Source organism: Hesperophylax consimilis, chromosome 11, assembly GCF_061612785.1.
Source record: "Hesperophylax consimilis isolate HC1 chromosome 11, BYU_Hcon_1.0, whole genome shotgun sequence".
Classification (NCBI taxonomy): domain Eukaryota; kingdom Metazoa; phylum Arthropoda; class Insecta; order Trichoptera; family Limnephilidae; genus Hesperophylax; species Hesperophylax consimilis.
Window position 1 is genome coordinate 18,634,607 of NC_142846.1, and position 26,006 is coordinate 18,660,612.

The following is a 26,006-nucleotide window of genomic DNA, read 5'->3' on the forward strand; positions in this document are numbered from 1 at the left end:
GTCCTACTGTCTTGTCCATACGTGTTTACACGCGTACAACGTTGCCGGTCGCTGTGGTGGGGGTAAGACACTATCCAGCGGAGATATATCTAGGGCATTGTCCTGTCCTCCATACTAGGTACTGTTCACATTGGGACAATGGGTCCAGAGCTGGTACAAGGCAGTATTGTACTATCTTCTTGTGATCCACGAAACGTCAGCATTAATAAACCACTGCTCCAGTAGGAACATCATTTCGATATAACATTCTGATCTGAAGTTCTTATAGCACATTGATAATAACTTCAATATCATAAACGGAACATACAGATACCAAGGCAACAAAAAAAAAGCTTCATTGAACCTTTTGACAATCCCGTCCTGTTTTCCCAGCTTTCCACTTTGTTTTCCGGACGTATTTTAGGTTACTCACAGGTTTATGAGCGGAGAGGTTCATTATGGCGTGTATAATTTGCATCATTACTTTGTATATAATTTCCCATTTTCAGTCAACCGTGTGGACACAATGTAGAGCTGAATTTATAAAGTAAATTGCTTAGGCATATGGCTTATTTGATTAAGCGAAATTATTTATGCTGCCTAGCCGGGTGTGAGAAAATATTGACCAATCAACATTAGTATAATGCCCAATTGCTATTTTTTGATGGAGCTAATGACTGAAAAAGATCGGTAGATAGGTACTTTAAAAGGCTCTTCGTTGATTATATCTGTTTTTACGACCATTAAAATAAATGGAGTACAGTAAAAAACGTAAAACATCCCCAAATCGTTACTAATCATTAATCTATCTCATATCATGGAACCTCAGGACCCCGCTGGCGAAGCATGAAGCTGGTTCTTTGCTGAGGCGCCGTTTTGTCGAGTCATATACATACCTACATATCTCCTAACTACACTGTTCCCCCGTTATTCGTTCAAGCTTCGTCATTCGTTAAGCTGTTCCTCACTGTTCGTTTCGTTCAAAGCACCAGGTTCCTAGCGCACGTCAAGAGCGTTTCTAGCAGGGCCCAGGCCCTATTCTTGAAATTGAGAAGGCTCTCAACGGCTGAGTGGGGATTGCGGACTCCGGCACTTCGCCTCATATATAGGAGTGTTTATATGCGGCATATGAGACGCGACGCACATCTCATATGCCGCTTCTGTGTGGGAGCACCGGCTGGATAATGTATTAATCCACTTGGCCCTAAAGCGGTGCCAACGGACTTCCCTGTTGGCACTTTCGGGCGCATATAGGACTGTGGCTAATGATGCATTACCGATTCTGGCCGGTACACTGTCGATTGACTTGGAAATTAGAGAAGTTTTGACAAAAAGGGCATTGACAAGAGGTAGGGCCGCTGTCCACCTGGGAGTCGAACTGACACCGGGTGGAGCGGTGTCCCTTCCTGGCTTATTGAAAGCCATGCAAGATAGAACGCTGAGTGTATGGCAAGAGCAATGGTGGACGAAGGGTAGATTGACTTTCTCTTTCTTCCCTTCAGTTAAAAGCAGAATGGAAGGGGCGCACATAAAACTGGATCACTACATGACACAATTGGTGTCCGGTCATGGGGAGCTCAGGGGGCGGCTACTATGACGAATCGAATTTCGTCACAAATAAATTTGAGTTATAAACTGAGAGTGTCCCGCAGTGGGCGTCCAAAGACAAGTGTTGACAGACGGGGGTTTTAAAGAAAGAAGGAGAAGTGCGGGGTAGGGCAACAGGTCCCACGAGCTCAGGAACGAGGACAGTCAAGATCGAGGGGGGAGAGAGAGGAGACCGAGACAGGAGTGGAGGTGAAGTACGCGTTCCCCGCCCAGCAGTGTGATGCTGGGCGGTGGATGAAGAAGTTACAGTCGAGTTAGAGAAAGTGATTTTCAAGATATGTTATCCTCCGCCCAGCCACGTAATGTTGGGCGTGAGGCAAAGAAAGTGCGGTGATCAGACGCGGCCGGGAGGCCTGAGTTGCAGAACTGCAGAAGCTGCCACCTAGGACTTCGGCCTTACTAAGGCCAACGAACAGAACCAACTCAGTGACAACAGTGTAGTAATTGTTAACAATGACAATGTGAATAGTGGAGAAGTAATCCGAACCATATGACAACTAGGTTATAGATGTAAGTAGATCTAAGTATAAATTATTATTTGACAAGTTCTAGTATTTCACCTAAAAATGTAGACAATTTGTCTCGACGCCATCTAGTGAGAGAGTTAGCACTTACAATGCCTTTCTCATATAAAATAAAGTTGGTTGTTTTCAGGTGAAAAAATGTAACAAGCAGTAATTGTTGAATGAAACACTAGTACCTATATATTGAATTATTTCGCGGATAAGAGATAAGCCGCCATAGCTCAGTGGTCAGAGCTGTCGACCGGAAATCGAAGGGACACGGGTTCGAGTCCCGTTGGCGTCATGTATCTTTTATCAGGAGATTTTTCAATGTGGATGAGTGTTTCAGGCGAATAATTATTGCTTGTAAAATAATAGATGTTATTAACTAAATTCACCTCCCTTGTCCCCACCCATGCGACACTTATTGGCGAGAAGGCAGAACATACGACTGAAGAGGTAAGTATAAAACAGCAATATATTTAAGTATTATTCTGAGCTAGATGCCGGAGGAGATGTTAACATGATTTTGTCACACTACATAGTCTTGCCTTGTCTCCTCATCCGAACTGTTCATGTGGTGACACTAACCAGACAGCTGAGCACATTCTGTGGCACTGCGAGTTGATGAAGGATGCCCGAGAGGAAATGTTGGATGGCTTGAGAGGGATTACAAGACCGGCATGGAATGCCGATCTCGTGTTGAACAGAGAGAATTTTGAATGCTTCAAAAAGTTTGTTAAGTCCTGGGTAGAGAGATGGCCTACGCTCAGAGTCGCTGATTTAGACTAAACTCATCTTTGTTTCAGGTGCTGCGCGTATTGCTCTTGTCTTCTCCGGAATCTCTTCTATAACTCGTTTACTTGATGTATATGCTTGAATTATTAAAATTATTACTTATGCTTGCTATTATTCCTGATCTCCCACACTTTTTCAGCATTGCAACGCACTTTGTAGGTACTGTAACGCTGTAATACAACTTAATACAGTCTATTTTTTCTTTCTCTCTTGTTTTCTAGCTTATTATTATATAATCTCATTACACTCACTGTCAATGCGATGCTGATGAAATCGTTTTTCAAATATTGTTCTGGAACTTATATTTTATTTTTGTTGTTTCCTAAAGGTCTTGCGCTCTCCAGTCTGTCGATGAACAACTAATAATTTGCACAACTTGACTGCCTTAATTTGGTTATGCTATTATTTATTTTGTATTTAGTTCGAGAGTTTACGATAACCGATTATAGATTGATCAAGGCTTAATTAACTTCTAAACAGCTTATATTTTAAGATGTGGGTAAAACAGATAAATCATTTTAAAGAGACTCTTGCTTGTCTAGTGGTGTACTGGATGGATCAAAAAATAATTTTATTTAATATTAATATTGTTTTTGTTTGGAAGCTGAAGAGTGAAGAGAAAAACATAAAAATATGTCTGAACAAAAGAACATCACTACGCACCCAGTATCTTTGGGCATGTGCAGGGTAAAAGGGGACTGTTCGAACCTGCACTAAACTACTTCGAAAAACTTATTTGCATCTTTTGATACCATCGGTGTGCGCAAATACATTCAAAGGTTTCCTCTCTAAAATTATTTGGCTGTACTTTATAATCTTCACAGACGGCACTAATTAAAATATTTTAGAATTTATTGCACCTCGTGCTTTAAAATATTGAGATGAATTTCATTATTTGTTGGCAGGTATACATACAACACACGGAATTTGAACATGAATAAATAGTTTTGTCTGTACAAAGACTCAATTCTTTCAAGAAACTAAAACAAACACTATAACAAAAATGAATCAATTAACTAACAATTATTCATCTTAAATATTTTAAAACATAACATGTAACAAGAGTTTTTCAAAAATAATTTAATTAGTTTCATCCATGAACTATGAACGCGAAGATTGCAACTTATGTTATGCTTAACCTTGATGAATTGTGTGGAACCGTAAAGTTAATGTCAGCGCAATATATATATATAGTAGAGGTAAATATGTATTCGCAGACTTGATGGATAGAAAACTTCAGTATCAAATCCTGCAATTGTCCTACCTACCCAATGTACCCTTCCTAAAATGTCACCATGACCCATTGATGTATTATACTCTATGCCATGACCGGAATAATTGTTGCAAGATGTCAAAACCTACCTTTCAGACTCGTAGTATGCTCAGTAAGGCGAGTGGTTTATTTGTGGTGTAAATTCATAGCTCAATATAAAAGAGACAGCAGAATAAATTTATAATAAAATAAAACATTCGCATTATTAGTGAATCGTGTGGTCCCTTTTCTTCTGTACTCCAATCTGGGCTTATTGTATGTTCCAAAAGCCCAGATTTCAAATATTGAGGAACACTGTCCATCCGTCCAGCGGATGTGTAGAAATTTAATTGTCACAAATAATATAAATGCAGGTGACTTTTTGGTTGCAAAGGGCTTATCTCAGCAGCATCTTCCAGCACGAACTTTTACAGTGGAGTCGCATTTTTGCGGCACAGTCAACACAGGTTTATATCCTTTATTTAAGTGCGTAGGTACTTAAATAATTTGTAAATACAGTGGTGCCTCACACAACGAACGCCTCGCACAGCGAATGCTGCACACAACGAACTTCCTTTTCGTTCATTTCACGATTCATACAACGAACTTCGCTTCACACAACGAACTTCGCTTCACACAACGAAGTCGCCCGATCTTCTACGATCACTGCCGATTAATTGCATCCTCCCGCGCAGGCAGTCGTTAGACTCGTTAGTCACTGCGTAGTACGCTTAACTTACGCACGTATCGCAGCAATCGTTCTTCATTACGAATTAAATCGCACACGTATCACGGCAGTCGTCCTTTTAAGATAAACTCAACATTTTTTTTATATGATGGGTTCTAAAAAAAGCAGGAAGGTGATTTCTCTTTTGCGCACCATCGGCGGAAAATGGATGAAGATGTGCAAGATTTGATTATTTCTTAAAATTAAAAAATGTGTGTTTTTTTCATTATGTTTTTAAATGTATCTAAATAAAAATAATAACAAAAAATTTATCTTTTTTTTATGTCATCTTACCATATTTTATGCTACAGAACGAATTATTTTTTTTAACATGTATTGTTATGGGAAAACGCGTTTCACATAACGAACTTTTCGCATAACGAACTTGCTCCTGGAACGAATTAAGTTCGTTGTGTGAGGCACCACTGTACCCATAAAGTAGTAATAAAATTAATTTATATTACAATTTAAGTGATAACTAATAACTAGAATCACTCAACAGAAGGGCCATAAAACTGGACTAACAATAATGATTATTGCCAAATAATTCAATCTATTCAGTCCATTCAATGAAATTGCTTTTTCATCAGTAATAAATCGAACCAATAAAATACAGATTATTTATAACTACAATCAGTGGCGGTCCTTGACTTTTCAGTGAGCTAGAGGGGTGAGATTGAAAAATACGACATTTCACTTTACTTCACAACCTTTAAATCATAAAATACAGACTGAAACTGAAACCACTCAACTGTACTAGAAGTCAACATGTAATATATTTCACAAAAAAACACTACACGAGTAATATATTTATAATTACTTAATATTGTCCATACTAATAAATTTTAATATTAAAATGAAATCCTCAGCACGGGAGATCCCACCGAGGATTTCATTACTTTATTTTTTACAAAAAAAGGAAGATAATAAACAATTTATTATTATTAGAGACCGGATTATATGCAACAAAAATAGCCCAAAATATGCATGCAAATATGCAATAAAAATAGCTAAAATATGCACGAAAATCCATAAAAAGGGTCAAAATATGCAACATGAAATAATACAGGAAGTCGTATTTTTACATATTTTTTTTATTTTAGTAAGCTATTAGTTCTCAAGGATAACAATTATATTTTCGAAAATATCAATTATAAAATGTATTTAACAATAAAATTTAGAATACTTTGAAAAACGTATATGACTAAGTACTGTTCTAAATGTTCTGTAGACAAATTGTGTCTACGATCGCTTAATATATTTTTGTAAGCGGAAAAGGAACATTCTACGTCTACTGATGTGGTTGGACAGAATTTAAATTTGGGTGCGATTTTTGAACTTATTGTTCCGGGCAAAATTTCACCTGCCCCGTTGATGAAGTTATCGATTTGGCACAAAGGTTCAAACCCTGGGTTATTATTCAGTATGTTTTCAAAATTTTCTTTGAGTTTACTCGGGAATAGCTTTGGCAACGAGGAATTCATAAGGCGAATTTCCTTCATAACCTGAATAGATGCATTCGATGGGCATGGTTCACTTTCACAATGTACAACTTCGTGCAAACAAACAAAACACTAGACGAAACTCTAAAGAACAGCGCGTGCGACCAGTCAAAAACAAAATTCACAATTCATTGAATTACCATAAAAATATACCAAATCACCCCTCATACGTATGAATGAATTGTTTTCAGCAATTAGCCGAATTAAGCCGAGTAAGCGCGAGCGCAGGCGAAGATGAGAGAGGTTCCCCCCCCCCCGCTCCGGCCGCCGGCCGTAGCGATCAGTAAGATCAGTTATCAGTTCTTCGCTGGCCGCGCGCCTTGCTATCTGACGTCTATAGTGTCGCTATGTGAGGCATCTGAACGATATCAAGCGTAAATATGCAAGATCTCAAATTATTTGCTAAAATATGCAACTACCGCTGAAAAGGGTCTAAATATGCATTTGCATATGCAAATATGCAAATGCATATAATCCGGTCTCTAATTATTATATTTCATTTATTTTATAAAGCAATAATTATTAGCCTGAAACACTCATCCACATTGAAAAATCTCCTGATAAAAGATACATGTCCCGTTGGCGTCATGTATCTTTTATCAGGAGATTTTTCAATGGGGATGAGTGTTTCAGGCTAATAATTATTCCTTATAAAATAATTGTTACCCTTTGTGCTATGCATAAAAAAAAATCTTGTCAAACATTAGTTTACCAAAAAAAAAAAAAAAAATAATAATAATTATTATATTTCATGTTTTAAAACTCGTAGTATCATCACCTTGTTACAAACCAGGGTGGAATTAGTCTGCTTTACAAAATGTTCTCCACCAGCTCTCATTCCTAGTAATTCGCCTCCAGTTCTACCCTTGTTCAGGGACGATTTCACCATCCTTTCGTTAGGCTATCGATAACTATCCATTATATGACTATTCGTAGGAATAACATGTTGAAAAACCGGTGATCATTTCACCATAGCTGCTGATCATTTTTCTGCGACTCAAATCTGTATAATCAAATAACCAATAATATTAATAATACAAAAAAGCAGTAATGTCGTATGAGGGTTATCTATTTTTTTTTTTCCATTTATAATTTTATTAACATAAAATAAAGAATGTATTTCACACAATATCCATTAAAATGTATGAAAGAAATCCAAGGCGAACAACTCATGCCGCTAGGGAGCGCTAGTGTGGCCAGCCATCAGAATGTATGGGAAATGTCAAAAGTTGGAGGTATTAATAATATTATAGAGTATTTGGTATAATGACATTGTTTCTATGGAATCTCTGATGTCAAAAGAGTAAACATACATAACATCGTCAATTAAATCTATTTTTCAGTATGATAAACACTGAAATCTGAATAAAACTTGATTGACTTCACTAGCTGTCAAAAATTTTTGACAAAATACTTGCAATAGTTAGAAAATTCTGCTATCTTTCCAATGTACAAAAATATTTTTCCATAAAATTATATTATTTTCTCCATACATACAATTCAACTTTTGTGCCTGAAAACTACCATAAAATGTTAAAATATCTAAGAAAGTTATTTATCTTTTTTACTTGTACCATCATGTAGAAACACCTCCCAATGTTTGTGCACTTTACCCCCGAACACCCTGTACAGCACACGCTATCACACTATGCATTGGTTTGAGTACCGAATAGTAAACTCGGACCTAATTTTGGAGTACAGCATTTTCGAACAATGACTAAATCGAAAAAATACATTATCCTTTGGATAGTTTATCGAGAGGATGGTGAAATACCACCTCAATTCTATTAACCGAAAGATGTACTGTTTTATACAGCGGGGAATTATTACAAACAAAATAATGCACATTAAAAGAATGAGTGATACTGAATAACTTTTTTAAGAGGCAACAAAACAGCAAAAAAATCATACAGTAACTTCATAGTATTAAATTTACATATGAATACTTACAACATAAAGAAAAATTATGTCATCTAAATGTCCACCATTTCACCGTTGGTATACCTCGAATCTAGCACAAAGATTTTGTAAAACTCTTGCAAAGAGCGTGGGATGTCGGATGATCTCTTGACAAATATTCGCCTGGTGGCTAGTTTATTCAAATATACTCTTCATTCGGGACAACTCCATAAAAAAATCACATCATCAAGTCTGGGCTTGGGGGAATACATAAAAAATATTTTCAAAATTTGATCTTCAAAGTCATTTATATTTTTTCAATTGAACAAATCCACAATTATCCAATTGGATAAATTCCAAATGGATGAATGCAAAAAACAATTTTAAAAAAAAAAAGAGCTACCTCGTGCAGCCGAACGTGCCCCTTCCCTGTCCGATTCACCCGCACGAGCAATATCAAAAGTTCAATTGTACATATACATATATATAATGTACACAAAAAGAAGAAAAAAAGTACTGTGGCATAGTTATAGCTTTTTTATGAAATGTTGTTTTCCCAAGTTAACTGGTTAAAAAATAATGTAGACATACATCTATCTTTTCCCATAAAAAAGGATGACATGTTTCATTATCGTTCCTCCACTCTAGTTAAAAATACGAATTAACCTAAAATTGATACGTCCATAGGTACAATATAAAATAAGAAAAACAAAAATGGTTATTTTTCCTCATTTGTCACAAAAGTATGTGCGTACATAATTTGATTTTGATCTATCACAAGTAACATCTCTTTGAATCATTTACAGTATCTGTCAGCCTTCATTTTACTTCTTCTATCCAGCAGAGTCTCATGAAGGTTCCCCTCAACTTGCGCTTTCTTCAGGTCATTACGGGATTCTTCGTTCACCCGCAACTTCTTGTCTTGAAACTTCTGGAACTTTTTGCTACAGAAAAAATAAAAAATTTAATATATTAATTAAAATAACTAGATAAAGAAGGGAGAAAAATAAAGTTGGGAGACGCAACTTCAGAAAATGTGCGAGGAGTAGCAACGACAACTGCTCGTCGAGGAGATGGGTTCCTGACCCCAATAAGACAAGAGGAAAAAGATGATATGGGATATGCTTGAGATTTTCATGGCCATAAATATTAAAGTGATTTATTTTTGGGGTATTATGCAGTGTTGCGCCTCCTTCTTTAGCTAATGTTTCGGACAGCATTATAGTGTCCATCATCAGGGCAGATGTGTAAAGATTGTGATGAAGTATGTGCTTATGTGTGTAGATGTGATACCGTGTTGCCAACTCCAATCCTCTAAGAGCTGGTAATACATTATAATTAAAGAAGGATGACAATAATAGGAAAGTTCATAAATTAATCAAATGCCACTAACACAATCAAAAAATACAGAGATTCTTGGACCAAAGAAAGGGTAGACTAGAAATAAAGACTTCATCCTATCACAATAAATAAGATGGTGTCAAGTATTAGTGACGCATAGAGCATTTATCATAGACAACTAAGTTATAATTGGGAACTGAGAGAACTGGTAGGACTACTAATGGGACACTGCCATCTCAGGAGAAACATGCATTTGTTGGGAGTGGAAAACACCAATAGATGCAGGAAACATGAAGAGGATTAAGAGACTCCGATTCACCCATGGTGCCAATGTCCCGCCCTGATAGGAACAAGGCCCAGATACCTGTGAAGACTGGATGTGATATCGGGATACAGCCAAATCTCCAATGACAATCCTGGAGAACTTTATCAAAGGGACCGGGTCACTGTTAAAGGCATAATGTGAAAAGGGAGATAGCACAATGAGCCCATGGCCTGAGTGCTCACAGGAACCATCCGTAAACCGTCTCCGCTTTAATAAATAAATAACACAACATAATTTTCTTCTCAATTTCCAAAATTATTCAATCCAATTGACATCCTCTGAATAGTGAGTGTACTGATGAGTGTAAATATTTATACTTGCTGATTTAGTGACGCCGATATTGTGTGTGGAGTCAATTTTAAATCAATGGTCATCCAGTGTGATTGGTTAAAGCAGCGGTTAGCAATCATTTGTATTTCAATGGTAAGTTTTTCAGACGATACTGTGCTACTGATTCGATCTTAAATTGGATTACCTAACTCAATACCTCATGATTTAAAATTCAGGGAAAAGGTAATAAAAATAAATTCAAGTATCAATTTGCAAACATAATATTATGAATTTACATTCAGTAATATTAATGAAATCCGTTGGCTGCAACGAGCAAAAAGCTAGTGTCTAGACTAGTTCTACTATATGAACATAATTATCGAATCGTAATGCAAGTTTCCTTTTTATATTTATCTTCGTGCCTTTCGTTTCCATCGATATTTCAATAAAAGCATAATATATTATTTGTTATTGTGATAATTCAATTCCTGGAATGAGGGTTTTATGACCGTGAAACCCGATTCGAATCTCTATCTCTGTTCCGCACCCACTCAACTCGCATGTGCAAGCGAGCGAGAGATGTCGGGCGTATTTAAAGAAAGCAGGTATCGGCAAATAGGCGGACCGTAATAAACATATTACAAGGTTAATTGAGTTGCATTTCAAAGAATATATTCGATTTTCGTTTAGTACTTTTATAGCTCGGGTATGCTGAGTTCCTACATAGAAATTTTTATTAAAATTATTTTCAAAGATATAGCGATTTAAAACAAATTAAATAAATTCATGCGGGACCGTTATTTTCGCCCGGAGACAGCCTAGAGCCAGTCCAAAAAATTCCTGCCGGAAATGTGTTAATATCGTCGGCCAACCTAATCAAAATCTTGAAATGAATTGATAATGCATACTAGTGGTGGTTCTTCATAGGGGGACGACGGAGACGATCTCCACCAGATATTTCCGAAACCTACTAAAAGAGAAAAACAGTCAAAGCATCAAAATGAATGAATTCTTTAGACACTAGCTTTTTGCTTGTTGCACCCAATGGATTTCATTAATATTACCGAATGTAAATTCATAATTTAATTTTTGCAAATTGATAGTTAAAATAATATTTTTTTATTATTCCATAATTTTAAATCACGAGTTGTTGGGTTGGTATTTTAAAGAAAAGGTGAAGTGTTGCGTACTAAAAGGTGTAGTATTATGTAGAACTAAAAAGCGTTGTGTAGTGTAGGACTGAAAAGTGTAGCGTTTTTCCAGTTCCACCCAAGGTATATGATAGAAAAAATGTATTACACCAACATGTAAATTCATAATGACATGTTTGCAAATTGATACTTGCATTAATTATTTTATTGTTCCCTAATTTTAAATCATCACTAATGTAGGTAGTGTTAATAAAAAATAAATTGTAGTGTAGTAAACTAAAAAGTGTACTTTAGTGTAGTAGGTATGTTAAGGTTTAGTGTACTGAAAAGTGTAGTATTTTGCTCATTGCATTCAACCGAGGTGATTAAATTGTATGAAAATTAATTTTATGCTTACAAATTGATACTTGAATTTATTTTTATTACCTGAATTTTAAATCATGAGGTATTGAGTTAGGTAGTGTAAAGAAAAAATGTAGTATGTAGTAGCACTGCAAGACGTAATGTACTGAAAAGAATGGCAGTTTTCCCATTGCACCCAACGGAGATGATTGAAATTTATTATTACCAATTGTAAATTAGTAATTTTATGATTAATTAAAAAAATATAGCCGTGTGGCACATTAATTATTTAGCTTTTCCAACGTCGATATGTTATATTGGGAATCTAACTGAGAATGAAACGATCGTAAGATTTTGTGGATCTCACAAAATCTGATATGATCGTAATGTTTATGTAAATGGCAGTTTAACTACAATGTATTTAAAAATGGACTGTAAATTCGGATCAAGGTTTAAAGATCGTTTGATTGGGTTAAAAAATCTAGTATTGGTATCGCTTTTAAAATTCTTAGGTTTTAGGTGTACATATCACAATACAAATAAAGATTTATATTTCCACAGCACAACTATTTTTTAATTTTTACAATACTGGGAATACACAATTATTCACCTGTTTGATGGCCAATTTTTAAAAATAATGATCTGAATGTAGGTAGCAAGTTAAGATGAACCCCATCGACAACGACGATATTACGAATTACATGTGGGTTGTAAATAATTTGTCATTTGAGCAGGTGGTTAATTTTTAAGTCTTCTTTCTTCCCAGGTAAGACTTTGGAGGAAAGAGAGGAACAAGGGAGATGACAATATTAGACAGGATTGTAATAGTCCAAAGCTGTTTCAATATTAAATACATGTTATTGTTAATAAAATATGTGTATAACCACTTAACGCTAGGGTTTTTTTATGAAAATTGTTTTAAAAAAATCAGGTTAAATAAAACGATGCATTCATACATACACGAATGTGTGAAAACAAAATAAGCAGCTCAAAAACACGACCGATCTCTGAGGCAAACTGCAGGCAAATACAAACTGCGTAAAATACATCGCTAACTTTTGACGAGCCTTACTCGTGTTAGCTAAAAATAGAACACTGCGAGTCGAAACTGGCGAGCGTCACTGGGCTAGCAGAAATTAGAACGCATTTACCGCGCAAGCGTGACTCGTTCAAAAGCATTAAGTGGTTAATGTGTAATTTCTTATAAGATTCATACCAAGGAAAAGGTGAACTAACTCTATTGAGGAGGATTGGAGACTTGAGAACCGGACCAAATGGATAGCGTTGTTGGAGGAGACAAGCCCCCGCTCTGGGATGACGATAACTGATAACTCACACATAGTTCACTTCGATCTCATCAATGTTCCCTTGTTCTTCAACTGGCACCAGCGGCTTGGTGTCCACCTCCTGGCTGGCCTGGGACCGGATGGTGCAGTGCTCCTCGGGAGTCACCTTGTCCCTCAAGGCTACCAGGGAATCATCTTCCAGGGATACAGTCATGAACTTGCCGAGGGAACTGAGGATGGCCATTTTGCCTGAAAATTAAAAATTTCTGTTTATTTTTAGATCCATTTCTTTTTAATGCTATTTTTAGACCACAGCAATATCCCTTTACAACCCTTTACAGCAATATCCTTTCATATGAGCTTGAATTTGTATTTGAAAAAACATTAGATAAAAGAAAAGACATTAAATAAATATGTTTTTGGGAACCCAACCGTTGTCGATCGAAGGTGTGGGTGCTGCTTATTTAGGGTACCTTCACTTGCATTTATTTCAACCAGTAAGTCGCCCATCACAATTTGGAAATTTTTGCCGGTTGCAAAGAAATATTGTGAAAAAATAATACATTTTTTTTACCGCAAAATCGAAACACTTAAATTCTTAAAAAAGAACATTATTTGATTGAATCGCCAAAGAAAAAAAGATAAATGTCAAAGATAGGAATAACTAAACACGAAAACTGAATTTGGCAGCAACCTCAGGCAACCAGCAACCTCAGGCAACCAGCAACCTGAAAAAAAACGTTTGATAGATTCTCCTATCTAACAAACGGATTGAAATAAAAAATTTCAGAAAAGGACTTCGGGTGGGAATATTGTCCTTGTTCTACTGGAATTTCGATGAAATTTGTTCAGAGGAACTAGTGTCATTGATGCCTTCGGCACTGGAACATGGTCGGGGAACACATCAAATTTGCGTCTAACATTTGTACACATTTAAAATTTGTCACATGAGAATGGGTCATTTCTACGACTCTTTTTTGAGTTCAACATCTCAGCCGTGGAATGATTTGCCGGCCTCTATATTTCTTCCCTCCCACAATATGGGTATTTCAATACCCATTCCAATTGCGCCTGCACAGGACCGGCCCTGCACACAGCATCCCCAAAGATGACGTCGTCCCTGAGGGAAATGATTTTCCTTTGGGCCTTTTTAGAATTAAATGTAATAATTACCATCTTCCCAAATAGGTTCCCACTGTTCCAAGGCTCCCACAGCGTCCGCTCGTCCCGTCACTATTCCATCCACTCCAACACTCAAATACTTCCCGTAACCAGACTTCAGCGCCACTTTAGTTTCTCCAACCCCAAATGCCGTGAAGATTTCTTCGGGAGCAGGCCCGTCCCCTTCGTTGTGAGGAGCCCCAAGGGTAAATAGGCCATTGTCAAGTGAGGTTATGTAGGTTCTGTTCCCGAATTCAATGGCGATGTTTCCAGTTGCTTCTTCGATACGTTCGGTCTTCCACCATCCACCGTGGGCTGTTGTATCTGTGTTTAAGACAGGAGTCTCTGATTCGCGATCGCGCTTGGATTTCTTGTGCTTTCGTTTCTTGGATCTACAACGTAAATAACAAGTTGTAACACAACTTTAAATGGATTGTGCGGACATGTGAAGACAGATGGGATTATTTTCTGTATGTAAGCGTAAACTTGTCGAATTCCACTGCAAACAAAGGCTTTTTTAAAATTTACCAAAACGACAATTGATTTCAACTTAAATATCTAATGGAGACAACTATTTCAGTATGGGTTTGTACAAATGCAGAAAAAGGGGTTTTCGGGTGCTATTTTGGGTTATTTTAATAATTTATGCGTATTTCCTAATCTTCAAACATAACCTTGATTGAGAAAGAAATAGAACAAGCATCTTTTATCATCTCCCACGACATAAATAGTCATTGCTTGTAGTAATTAAGATGAAACCAAGTACTATTTATATTTTTTGTGTATTAAGCATGGAGCGGAATTCGACAAGTTTATCCTATAAAGTTATTCGAAACTAACTAGAACTATAAAATTATAGTTTTTACGGTAACCTAAAAATATTTAAAAAAAATGATAATAAGCACCGTTCTCTTACTTGGATTCGTGCCCTTTTAAAACCAACTTTCCCCTTTTCACACTAGCATATTCCGACATTTTAAGTTTTAAAAACTGGGTACGACTTCAACAAAAATAACAATATGTATTGATAAACGAAATTTGACATTTGCAATATTTGCATATACAAAGTGATACCATGCCGCGAAAATTAAAATAGGGTTGAAAAATTCGGTAGGTTACAAAAATCGGCAGATCGTCAAAAAACATTTATATAGGGGCTAGTTGTATCTTTCTCCATCCAGGGGATAAGAAGGAAAAAGGAGTTTTTTTCTTAAGTTGCAAGTAATAAGGTGGCAATAATATACCATTTCAAAAGTTTACTTTTTTTATTGATACATCAGAATATTTTTTTTATAAAATATGATTTGGTAATGTAAGCCTCAATTGGTGCTTTACCCGTGCTGAGGCCTATATTTTAAACTAAATAAACATTTTTTTTAATAACTTACCAGTAGTTTAGTGTGGTGTGGTACATTTTTTGGTAATTTTTTATCTAACCGCCGCACTTTTAGGCACAGATTATGGAAATTACACTTCATTTCAATAATTACTACAATGAATAACTATTTACAGACATTAATCCTTACTAAAAAAAAAGCAAAATGGCGGCAAAGGTATCTTTTTATAAGGGAAATCTCGAACATTGATTGAATAAAAATGGAATTTTACTTATCAGCTATGTAAAGGTAAACAGTTGTTTGAAGTTAAAACAATTGTGTTAAAAATAAACATTATTTAAAAAAAATCATAATTTCCATAATCACAATAGGCACAATTAAAGACGGGTTGTTTCACAGAATTTGAACAATTCATCAAATTTCTAAGTTGATATTCAAGATTTTCAAGATATTTTCAATATTTATTATTATATCATTATTGGACAATTGCTTCACAAAATTGAAATAACAACAGAACTTGGATAGAACCTTTACAGAACATGAAAATCTACCTTGAAATTTGATGAATTGTTCAAATTCTGTGAAACAACCCGTCTTCATTAAAGTGCGGCAGTTAGGTAAATATTTACCCCTTTTTTAAGTATGAGTAGTCAAAGTTAACTAATTTATGAAAAATAAATTTTCATGAATCGGGCAAAAATCGGTTTTAATTTTCAAAAGCTTAGATTTATTTTAGACGTGAATGGTATATATATGTTTTGGACTGTGATCAGTAGCAGCAGTGTTCCCGAAGCTCCCAATTTTTCATCTCCCAATCTACCGTTTTCTATATCTCTTGATTCAACTCATTATTATGGCTTCTACATACAGGAGAAACCGTCCTGCTACGTACGCATTGCATTATGTAGCGCAAATCACTGCACCGAGAAAGGAGAAGTTCTGAAAATGTTAAAATTTCCCCCTAAATAAAAAAAATACTCATTTAATTTGGTGGGATTTAAGTACTTGAATTTCTTGAAATATTGCCTGCGTACGTATCTAATTTCCGCATCATCAGCGTGCACCAAAGATATTAGAAGAACGAGATATGCTATGTTGGCCGCCGGACCGTAGCCGGAGTACTACCTAATTAGGGTACTTTGAACGGTATCGGGACGTGTACGCACAGAAATCTGTTCTATGTATTAGTGCGGATACCTTAGCGCAAGCGAAGGTGTGCAGTAGTATTGGTGAACAAAACCGGCGACACTCGGCAAAACAATTCCACTCAGTACGAACTGCGCATAGCACATCTCGTTCTTCTAATATCTTTGGCGTGCACCAAAAAAGTTTTTGTACTTAATTGTTGATTAAATGAGGGTTATATTATTAGATAGGTACTACAATAACAATTACATAGGTAAACAAAAAGCTAATATTGCATACCATTTATTTATATGTATATTAAAACATACAGTAGGTAACATTTTCAATAAACATCCTCTCTCCTAGGAGTGTATGTTTTTCTAGACTCTAGAAAAATCACTCAACATTAAATTTCATGAAATAAGCAGGACATTGATGAGAAAGTAAACATTTAAATAAGTATTTAGCACAGTAAATAACATTGACATAATGATAATAAATATCAACAACTCTCAATGGAGGATCTGGGTTCGAGTCCCATTTGCAACAGTTACCTTTTTATTTTCTGTGTCTGTCTGTTTGATATTATTTTCATTGAGAGTAGTTGGTATTATCTTTGTTAATGTTTAAATATTACAATCTGTACAAAATAGTATACAGCAAAGTCGCTATCCGCATCTGTCTGTTTGTGCCCTTAGTTCTTCCAAACTATACAATAGATTTTGATAGGGTTTCCACTACCATTTAGAGAATTTCTTCCGGAAGGTTTATATATATTATACATGCGCAGATACAGAAAGTAGAAGAAAATCGATGTTTTGTGACCAAGTTTAAAAAAAAAATTTTTTTGGGAGCTTACATTGCGAACGCTGGCTAAACCTTAAGAGATACATTAAAATAATGTTCTACGGAATTTTACATCCTAAAAAGACATACAGAAAAGTCCAGGATGGTTTATTTCTATATTGTCTTCTACCAGCAGAACCGGGTACACGTCAGCTAGTGAGGTATAAGCTTCAATAAATTATACCTAATTATTAGGTATAACATCCCTAATAAAATTTTTTAATTTAATTTGCGAGTCATTTAATAAATTTATTGGTGACAGCCAAAACTGTAGTCTAAATCAGTCAAAAATCTTGGTTCACTAATTTGAGTCTGGAAGATACAGAATAGATTTGGGTCCCTGAGCAAAAACATATTGACATGAATTTTCTAAAAATTACATTAAATTTGATGAATGTTCTGAACATGGCTCTTCCATTCTCTTGACGAACATCGATAAATAAATAAATACCAGTCTGCTCCACAAACAATAATAGTCGAAGGACATTATTTAAAATAAACTCAAGGAATTAGTTGCGGTCTTTCCTTTCAGTTGTCAATCATGGTCTGTTGATTTTTGTGAATCATCTAAAAAAAGAAAATAAAAACAAGTTTTATAGAAATATCAATCTATAAATTTCCTTAGAAATTAAAAAAAAAGGTAATACTTCCATACATCGCTTACATAATTCTAATTTCAAAAGCCTAGATTATTGAAATAAAAAATCGTTTTTTCTTAATTAGTACGAGAAACAACTTTCTACATCTGGGGAGATGGAAAAATATTCACTTAAATTCATACTTGGTAAAAACTTTAATAAGCGGAATAAATTTGTCGTTAGAATTTACTTGGTATTATGTGACTTTTGCCGGAAGATTCCACTTCAATCTAAATATGTACAACTTATAAAGTATGAACCTAAAAATCTAATATGTCATTAGGTTCTTAGTTTGGGTTTTTTTTATATTTTATAAAATTAATTGTATTTGCATTGAATGTCTACTGTCATACAGTATCACCATGAAGACATGGAGTCGGAACACTCCCGAGTATTAATTTGGGTAAAGGTTACGAATTCCGCTTCACGGTAAATATGGAATGTTTACTTTGAATTAATACTTGAATTCAGTTATATTATTACTAAAAGTTACTATAAATGTCGGGGAACCTTTAATAACACCTGCTCGTGTCCCCTTTAGAGTTATATCCCAGTTTTCAAGTAGTTTGTGGGCTACGCTAGGTTTGTATAGACTGGTTTGTGATTTAATTCTAATACGATATTATGAATATAATTCAACTCTTGATATGAACATAGTCGCCGTCGGCTGCGACTATAACGGCGCCGCATACTAATTGACATATCGCGTAAGTGACTTAATAAACGAAATTAAAATTAAAAGTGTGTATTTTTCCATCTCCCCCGACAAAATAAAGCATGTTTTGAATTAATAAAGCTAAATCCATTTATTTGAAAGTGAAATATTGCGTATTAAGAGTGAAGTGGAATAAGAGAAAAATAATTTAATTTGAACTACTTAAATTGTAACTTTTCATCTTTTCCATCTACCCTTTCGTAAATAGTTGTTTCTTGTGGTAATTAAACTGAAACAAACTGTTATTCGACTGTGATAACAGAACATTATTTAAACTAATTAACGAAAAGTAATATTGTCATTGTAGTAAATAATTAATCATTGACAACTCACATTAAGAATATGAATTAGACATACATACACACAAAATAAAAAGGTAACGGTAGTAGTTGTTTATATTATCTTCAACAATGATTAAATATTAAGCTTTAACAAGGACCGGTTGTTTCGGAGAATTTGAACAATTCATCAAATTTCAACGTTCATTTTCAAGTGCTGTGAAAGATTTTTTCAAGTTCTGTTTTAATTTCAGTTCTGTCAAGCAACTGGCCTATAATGATATAATAACAGAACTTGAATAGGACTTTCACAGAACCCGAAAACGAACGTCGAAATTTGATGAATTGTTCAAATTCTCCGAAACAACCCGTCCTAAGTTATCCAAGATGAAATTGAAATAAATAGTGTTCCAATATTACCAATTAGGTGTCAATTAGAATTTTTTTGACAGAACAATATTAACTTTTGGTGTACCAAAGCTAAATTTTCGCCATCCGCCAGCTGATTCTATTTTCAAAATAACTTGATTGTTTTTTGCAATTTTTTTTTTTAAATTGCAGTCTTACGAGATAATGTGTTCATATATTTGTAAAAATAGTATTTGATCTGCCATATAAGTAATTTTCCCAGAATAGCTAATTATATTCAGAGAAAAGATTTTTTGAACTTATCCTTAACCTCTCCTCGAGTATGGCCGAAATAGTACAGTGAAATGAAAAGAAATACTCAGAAGAGTATGGCCGAAACGTTGTCATATTTAATGAAAATACTAAACATTTTTTTGACAAAAAAATCATTATTAGTTTTTTTGTTGTTTATTTACGTTGATTGCAGACAATTAAGTTTTCATTCAAAATATGAGATCAATATTAGTTTATCTATGATAATATATGAAAATAATAAGAAAAATTAACAAAACAAAAACCACATACAGTTAAGTTCGCCAAACTCACTAGCCAAGATGTTAACCCCTATGAGACGGGGGGAAATTAAGTAAATTTCTCATAACAAATTGAAAATTATATTCGAAAGAATATGCACACTTCTACAGTATCAATCTTCATTGAAAATAACAAAATATATTCAAAACATTTAAAACTTAGCACACTGCACACAGGAGTGCACCACAAGGTAGTCATAATTTCACTGGACTGCAAATGTAGCTAGCCGCAATATAGGGGTTAAGGATACATCGGCACACAAGATTATAAATAACTAATTACAATAGATAATAAACAAAAAGATTACCCGGTCTTAGTGACTGTTTTCTCAATAAAGATCTAGAATGCGGTAGTTGTAGATAATTCCTTACAAATTTATAAGCACTTGGCGAATACAGATACAATTTCACTGAAAATCTTTTCATAGCTTCACTGTACCTCCTTTGCTTTGGCTTAACTTTGCTATTTTTGTATTGATGCTTAAACAATTCTGCTGAGAAACCGTTGAAATGCTTTTTGAGAACATATTTGATTCTTTCGCAGGCGTGTTCCTCGTTTCTGAGGTTAAAAATATGTTTTCTCATTTTCATAATTTTTTCATCTCGCCTTCTTAATTTTTGTTGCAACAGTTTGATCTTACGTCGCCACATTACTTTCAATGGCGGTAAGTTAGAAGAAATTTCTAAAAGAGATGTTTGCGTAGCAACTCCTTCTACCTCTCTAGAGATATTTGTACGTTGGTGGGAGAGTGAACATCCACTAGGCTGTAAAAAAAATAAATTAAAATAAACAACATAATTTCCTAAGTATGACATTTTCAAAATTTAAAGTGATGTACGCATTGTGTGTGAACATTATCCATTTATAAAATTTTAATCCAGACAAACGATAAAGTATCTTTCTAGAATTATGTTATAATAAGATTATTTTTATTCTAAATTTTTTTTTATTCAGTTGAAATCTTAGTTTTAATCTCTTGGCAAGACAAGTTACGTTCTGTGATTATTTGTCATGTGTAACAACTACTATTCAAATAATGTAAATATTATATTTCATAACTCATTGTATTACAAATTATTTAAATATTATATCTCTTTTAACAAGGGACAGTAAAAAGCTTATAGAAAATCATGAAGTCTACATGGCTAGATATATTTCTTATTTTATCTACTGCTTAATCAAACAAAAACCTTATTTTTTATATTTGTAACAATAATAAAATTTGCTTAAGGCGCAATTTTGAAACCACCTCTTTGTATTTGTTGCTGTGGTGGAATAAGGAGCTACCAGAAATATCGTCTTCGAGGAATCCTGATTTATCATTGTAATGCGTAAGTTGAAATCCTTTATCTATTATTGCATTCATACTAAGGCTCAAGCGATTATCCTGAAAATAATACAACCCATTTTAAAATTGGAATTATATGTAACATTTTTTTTAAATTATGTTCAGACCAATTTGTGCAATATGTCGCATTTCTTACAGTATAGTTCTTATTTGAATATTTAAATTTGGAATAACATAAAGTGTAATATTCAATCTGCGAGGAAAATTTAAACTTTTTAGAAAAATTAAATTGTTGTACAAGTCATTTTGTAAAGCCGCATACTCTTCTGCCAGCTGTGACGGTTACCGTTGCAGACACAGTGATTTTTGCATTAAATGTGTTACAGCTATAGCTCTTAATTGAATATGCGGCAAGGCGTTTTGATTGGGGCAATTTTTTTTAACTGAATTTAACACGTAAGATAGAGTAACGAAAAATAGAAATGGTGAATCTAGTTAATGTAATACGAATTCGGAATGATTTTGCAACATAAATAATAACATATTTACAACTTTAAAAGACTCATTCCAGTCTGTTGTGACTTATTTTAAATAAAGGAAATATTAGTAATTCATACGTCTGGCATTGTTACATATGATGTCTTGCAAACAATCTAAAACATTGTTTTTTTGCGAATAGTAAGCAATAAAATACACAATTTAAGATATTAACCTGAAATGTGATGATTTCTTGGGTGTTCTTTGTAACAAACGGGAACGGTATAGCATGCGGTTTTAACTGCGTTCTTTTATCAGGTGTTTCTGAATTAAAATAATCTTCGGGAATAAAATGAGAGCTGCATATTCTAGAATGAGACTTAGGTGCGAAGTCTTCGAGATTCAAAGCGTTTAACCATTTATCTAGTAAATAACGGTTAGCCAAAGGAAATCTGCGAAATTAAAAAATTATAATAAAACACTATATTTTATTTGTGAAATTTACAATCTGCTGAGCCCTTAATGTACCTATGAAATCGTAAATCGCTGTTAGGCTTCCAATCATTCGAACAACCGCGCACGCAACAACAAACTACCATTATGCGAACAAGTTTTTTTTATATTATCATAATCACAAATAATAACAGTAAACGGTAGGGTTGCGTGTACTAATCTTTTGGTTTTGTTTTGATTAAATAGTAAATTTGACAGTTCAGTTAACCACGGAATGCTACAGCTGGTCGAAGGCACAGATCAATAAATAAACCACAAAACAGAACCATAAATAAACACACAGAACCCATATCGGATATACCCGTAGATATACAAAATAAATTTTCAGTTTGGTCAAGTATTTTGTCCTCAAATCCAAATTTTAAGTTTTGTATGAGAAGGGCCGTGCAGTGAACGGCTAAACTGAAAAAATATTATTTTGTTGTGAATTCTAAAAACCTTGATGCATTTTTAAAATGGAATTAATATGTGTGTAAAAGTAAGTTTTTAGATTTTCACGGCCAAAAGCATTTTTGTTGTTTGTTTTTGGGGTGTTATGCCGTGTTGCGCTAACTCCTCCTTTAGCCGACGTTTCGGACAGCGTTGCAGTGTCCATCATCAGGGCAGATCTTCGGATCTACCGGATCTGCCCTGATGATGGACACTGCAACGCTGTCCGAAACGTCGGCTAAAGAAGGAGTTAGCGCAACACGGCATAACACCCCAAAAACAAACAACAAAAATGTCTGTAATAGTTAAATTTTTAGAGTATTTTTTTCACTTGATCGTGCCATGTTTTCCCGGGCGTCCTCGACTTCTTTTACTATTCAAACCACTCTCTCAACACTATTGACACTGATAATAACAATCTTCGAAGTTTTCAGTAAAATTGGTCAACTAATAATATTAAATCTATATGGATAAACAAACAAACAATTTTTTTTTAAATATCGTGGGTTTACTGCCAAAAGTTGGTAGCTACATTTTTTATATTTTTTTTTAGTTGGCGATGATTTTAATGTTTATGTATTATTATCTTTGTCTGGAATAAGTCCATCTGGGACCCTCTTATGTCGTTAAGTAGGTTTTTAGCTATTGATTTTTTAAAGAAAAACATTATAAAAGTACTCGCAAATATAAGCATGTTTGTTTAAAAACACATTTTAAAAAATAACATAAAATTTTGATCTGAAAACACTGATTTTATAATGAAGATCAAACTTTAAAATCGAGTTTATTTCAAAACAAGTTTTGTAAGCTACCAACTTTTGGTGAGTGGTATATAGTAGTAACCCCGCGATATATGGTTTTGGGAATAACTGTCTGTGGATCCGTTTAGTTTATTTATCAGAGTTCTCAACTAGTACTCGTGTGCGTGTGTGGTGGAGTAAATATTGCTTTATCGCAGCAATTCAATTTGTTATTGTTATCAAGTTAGACAAGGTGTCATTATTTTTGATTGGTATCCTGTGTTGTTGACTGTTTACGACAAACTCGCCTTATAATTCTGTAAATTTATTGACTTTCATTTAGTTTAATGGACAAATCTCCCCTAAATGCGGTAAAATGTGTTTTATGATTATCCCATATTGTTGCACAATGCTCTGATTAGGTCTATATTTAAGTACAAAGACAATCTAAATTTGCGCTTTCGAATTTGGCAACAATAACAACATAAAAATTCTTATACAACGTTCCCATTTTCAGGCACATCAACAACACAGGAGAGCTGAAGCTAGTATGAGATATAGAAGATATGATGAAGCTATCCAGTGTCATGAGAGAGCCGCAGAATTTCTACAAGAAGCTTTGAATCTGACCACTTCAGTCAAGGCTGTTGAATCTATCAACCTTCAGTGCGAGTACCATAGAAAACAAAAGGAGCTAGCCCTGTTTAAGAAGGAGCAATTCGAAAACTTAAAGAAGAACATTGAGAAGCAGAAGTTGAAAATGGCCAGATACAATCAGGCTGACCTCAAAGACGTTAATTCTGGTAGCTTGCACACCGCAATCAACAAGACCATGGACGAAGCCGACTCCATTGTAGAGTTGCTTTACAAGCGTAATGCAAAGAATGATTTGGACTCATTAGGGGACAATGACTCCATAGATAACGGAGTGGTGAAGTGCATGATCAGCGACACGTTGCTTGTGTCAGGTCTGAAGGAGCCCAAAAACGATAACATCGTTATTGAAGAACTGCAGATTGTGAATCAGCAACTGCGGAAGTTCATCAACCAGTTGCTCAACCAGCTAGAAGCAAGCACGCAGGAGACCAAGGATCTGAAGTTGAAGGTTGCAAGTTTGGAAAGTGAGCGGAACAAGTATCTTGAACAGCAGCACAACTCGCAGCCGAGCCCTCAAACGGTGCAGATCATTCCTGCGATTATGACGGATTCCATCATTGATTCGTCTCCATTCATCTTCACTCCGTGCATTGATCTGAGCCCCGGAGACGAGGACAGGGAGCTTCCCCAACTTCCTCCTCTGGAGATGCCGGATTTCGACTTCGAATCTCTCATCAACAACATGAAGTTGAAGTCGCAGCAACATATCTCGCAGGAGGCGGCTGAAATACTTAAAAAATAATTTGACCTCTTTTATGTTTGTTTGTCCATTTATAATTTGGCAACTACTAACACTCGGCCCAGTTTCTCGGACAAAGCAATTTTTGCTTACTGGTAAAATTACAAAAACGCTGAGTCAAGTTCAAAATATTTTTTAATTAGAATAATTTTTTATACCCTTTTTTTATTAAGTCAATTTCAAAATTGACACCACCAGATAATTTTTATGTATTCTATTGATTTAATTAACTGAATTTAAAGATTTCCGAGTCTACTATACCTGCAGTATAGTTCATTAATACACTATTGGATTTTATACCTTTCCTTTGCAGAGAACATAAAAAAGATCGTCTTGAATTCAAGAAATCAATAAATTGCATTATTTATTTTTATCTGGTGAAAATAATTCTCAGTGCATGCATGATCAAGGTATTACTTACCTATTAATTGTCAGTGATTTTTTTAAAAATAATTTTTTCAATGATTTTTTAAAGTGATTTTCAATTCATTGATTAATATGGAAGAATTTTAAGCAATTTGATTTTCAATTCAATTTTAGCCTTTTTAGGTAATAATATTAAACTTCCAATTTTCATTTCTTATCATGTTTTATTATTTATTTCCCTATTCATTCCAATTTTTGTTAATTTCAATAAATCGCAAAAAATATTTGGAACACATTGAATGCAAAAATTATTTGCTAGTTTCATTGTGCTCCCAATAGTTTTTTTGTCAATAAATTAATACATATCAGCAATCGCAAATTTTGCAACTCGATTCGTTATTTATTGTGGCATCGGTGCGGTGGAAATTTTTTACCTCATGTGATCAGACATGGGTATCTGCCATTGATGTATGGTATCTGCCGTAAAATAAGGCGCTACAAAATAATTAATTATTGCGTTTTCGTACTACGTACATTCACCGCTCCTCGGTGTTGGTTTACAACGGCATCTGCGCGTGACAACGAAAGAGTAATACCGCCATCTATGAATAGATATGTAATTTTTCTTTCGGGGTAAGGAGGTTTTCTTCATTTGATATATTAAGTTTTAAGTAAATTCACAGATGTCTCTGCCTGTCCCAATTTTGAGCGATGTCGAAATAAAAAAAATCATGAAAGGAAAAAAGAGACAGTTTTACAAGAACATAACTTA

The 26,006-nt window shown here is 34.6% G+C and overlaps 3 protein-coding genes across 3 annotated transcripts; 1 reads left to right on the forward strand and 2 right to left on the reverse strand.

Moving 5' to 3' along the window:
* Window positions 1-5,824: 5,824 nt before the first annotated feature.
* Window positions 5,825-15,218, reverse strand: FRG1 (FSHD region gene 1). The gene is made up of 4 exons (XM_089637068.1): window positions 15,061-15,218; window positions 14,157-14,536; window positions 13,034-13,232; window positions 5,825-9,212 (listed from the first exon to the last, which is right to left on the reverse strand). The coding sequence occupies exons 1-4, from the start codon at window positions 15,117-15,119 to the stop codon at window positions 9,065-9,067; spliced, it is 786 nt and encodes a 261-aa protein (XP_089493194.1). The 5' UTR covers window positions 15,120-15,218; the 3' UTR covers window positions 5,825-9,064.
* Window positions 15,219-16,942: 1,724 nt separating this feature from the next.
* LOC149419884 (uncharacterized) lies at window positions 16,943-22,525 on the reverse strand. Its single transcript, XM_089637069.1, has 5 exons — window positions 22,319-22,525; window positions 22,026-22,242; window positions 21,275-21,412; window positions 20,333-20,789; window positions 16,943-18,019 (listed from the first exon to the last, which is right to left on the reverse strand). Exons 1-5 carry the CDS (start codon window positions 22,387-22,389, stop codon window positions 17,988-17,990), a joined length of 915 nt encoding a protein of 304 aa, XP_089493195.1. The 5' UTR covers window positions 22,390-22,525; the 3' UTR covers window positions 16,943-17,987.
* Window positions 22,526-23,667: 1,142 nt separating this feature from the next.
* Window positions 23,668-25,430, forward strand: LOC149419885 (nuclear receptor-binding factor 2). The gene is made up of 2 exons (XM_089637070.1): window positions 23,668-23,843; window positions 23,990-25,430. Exons 1-2 carry the CDS (start codon window positions 23,820-23,822, stop codon window positions 24,869-24,871), a joined length of 906 nt encoding a protein of 301 aa, XP_089493196.1. The 5' UTR covers window positions 23,668-23,819; the 3' UTR covers window positions 24,872-25,430.
* The last annotated feature ends 576 nt before the right edge of the window (window positions 25,431-26,006 follow it).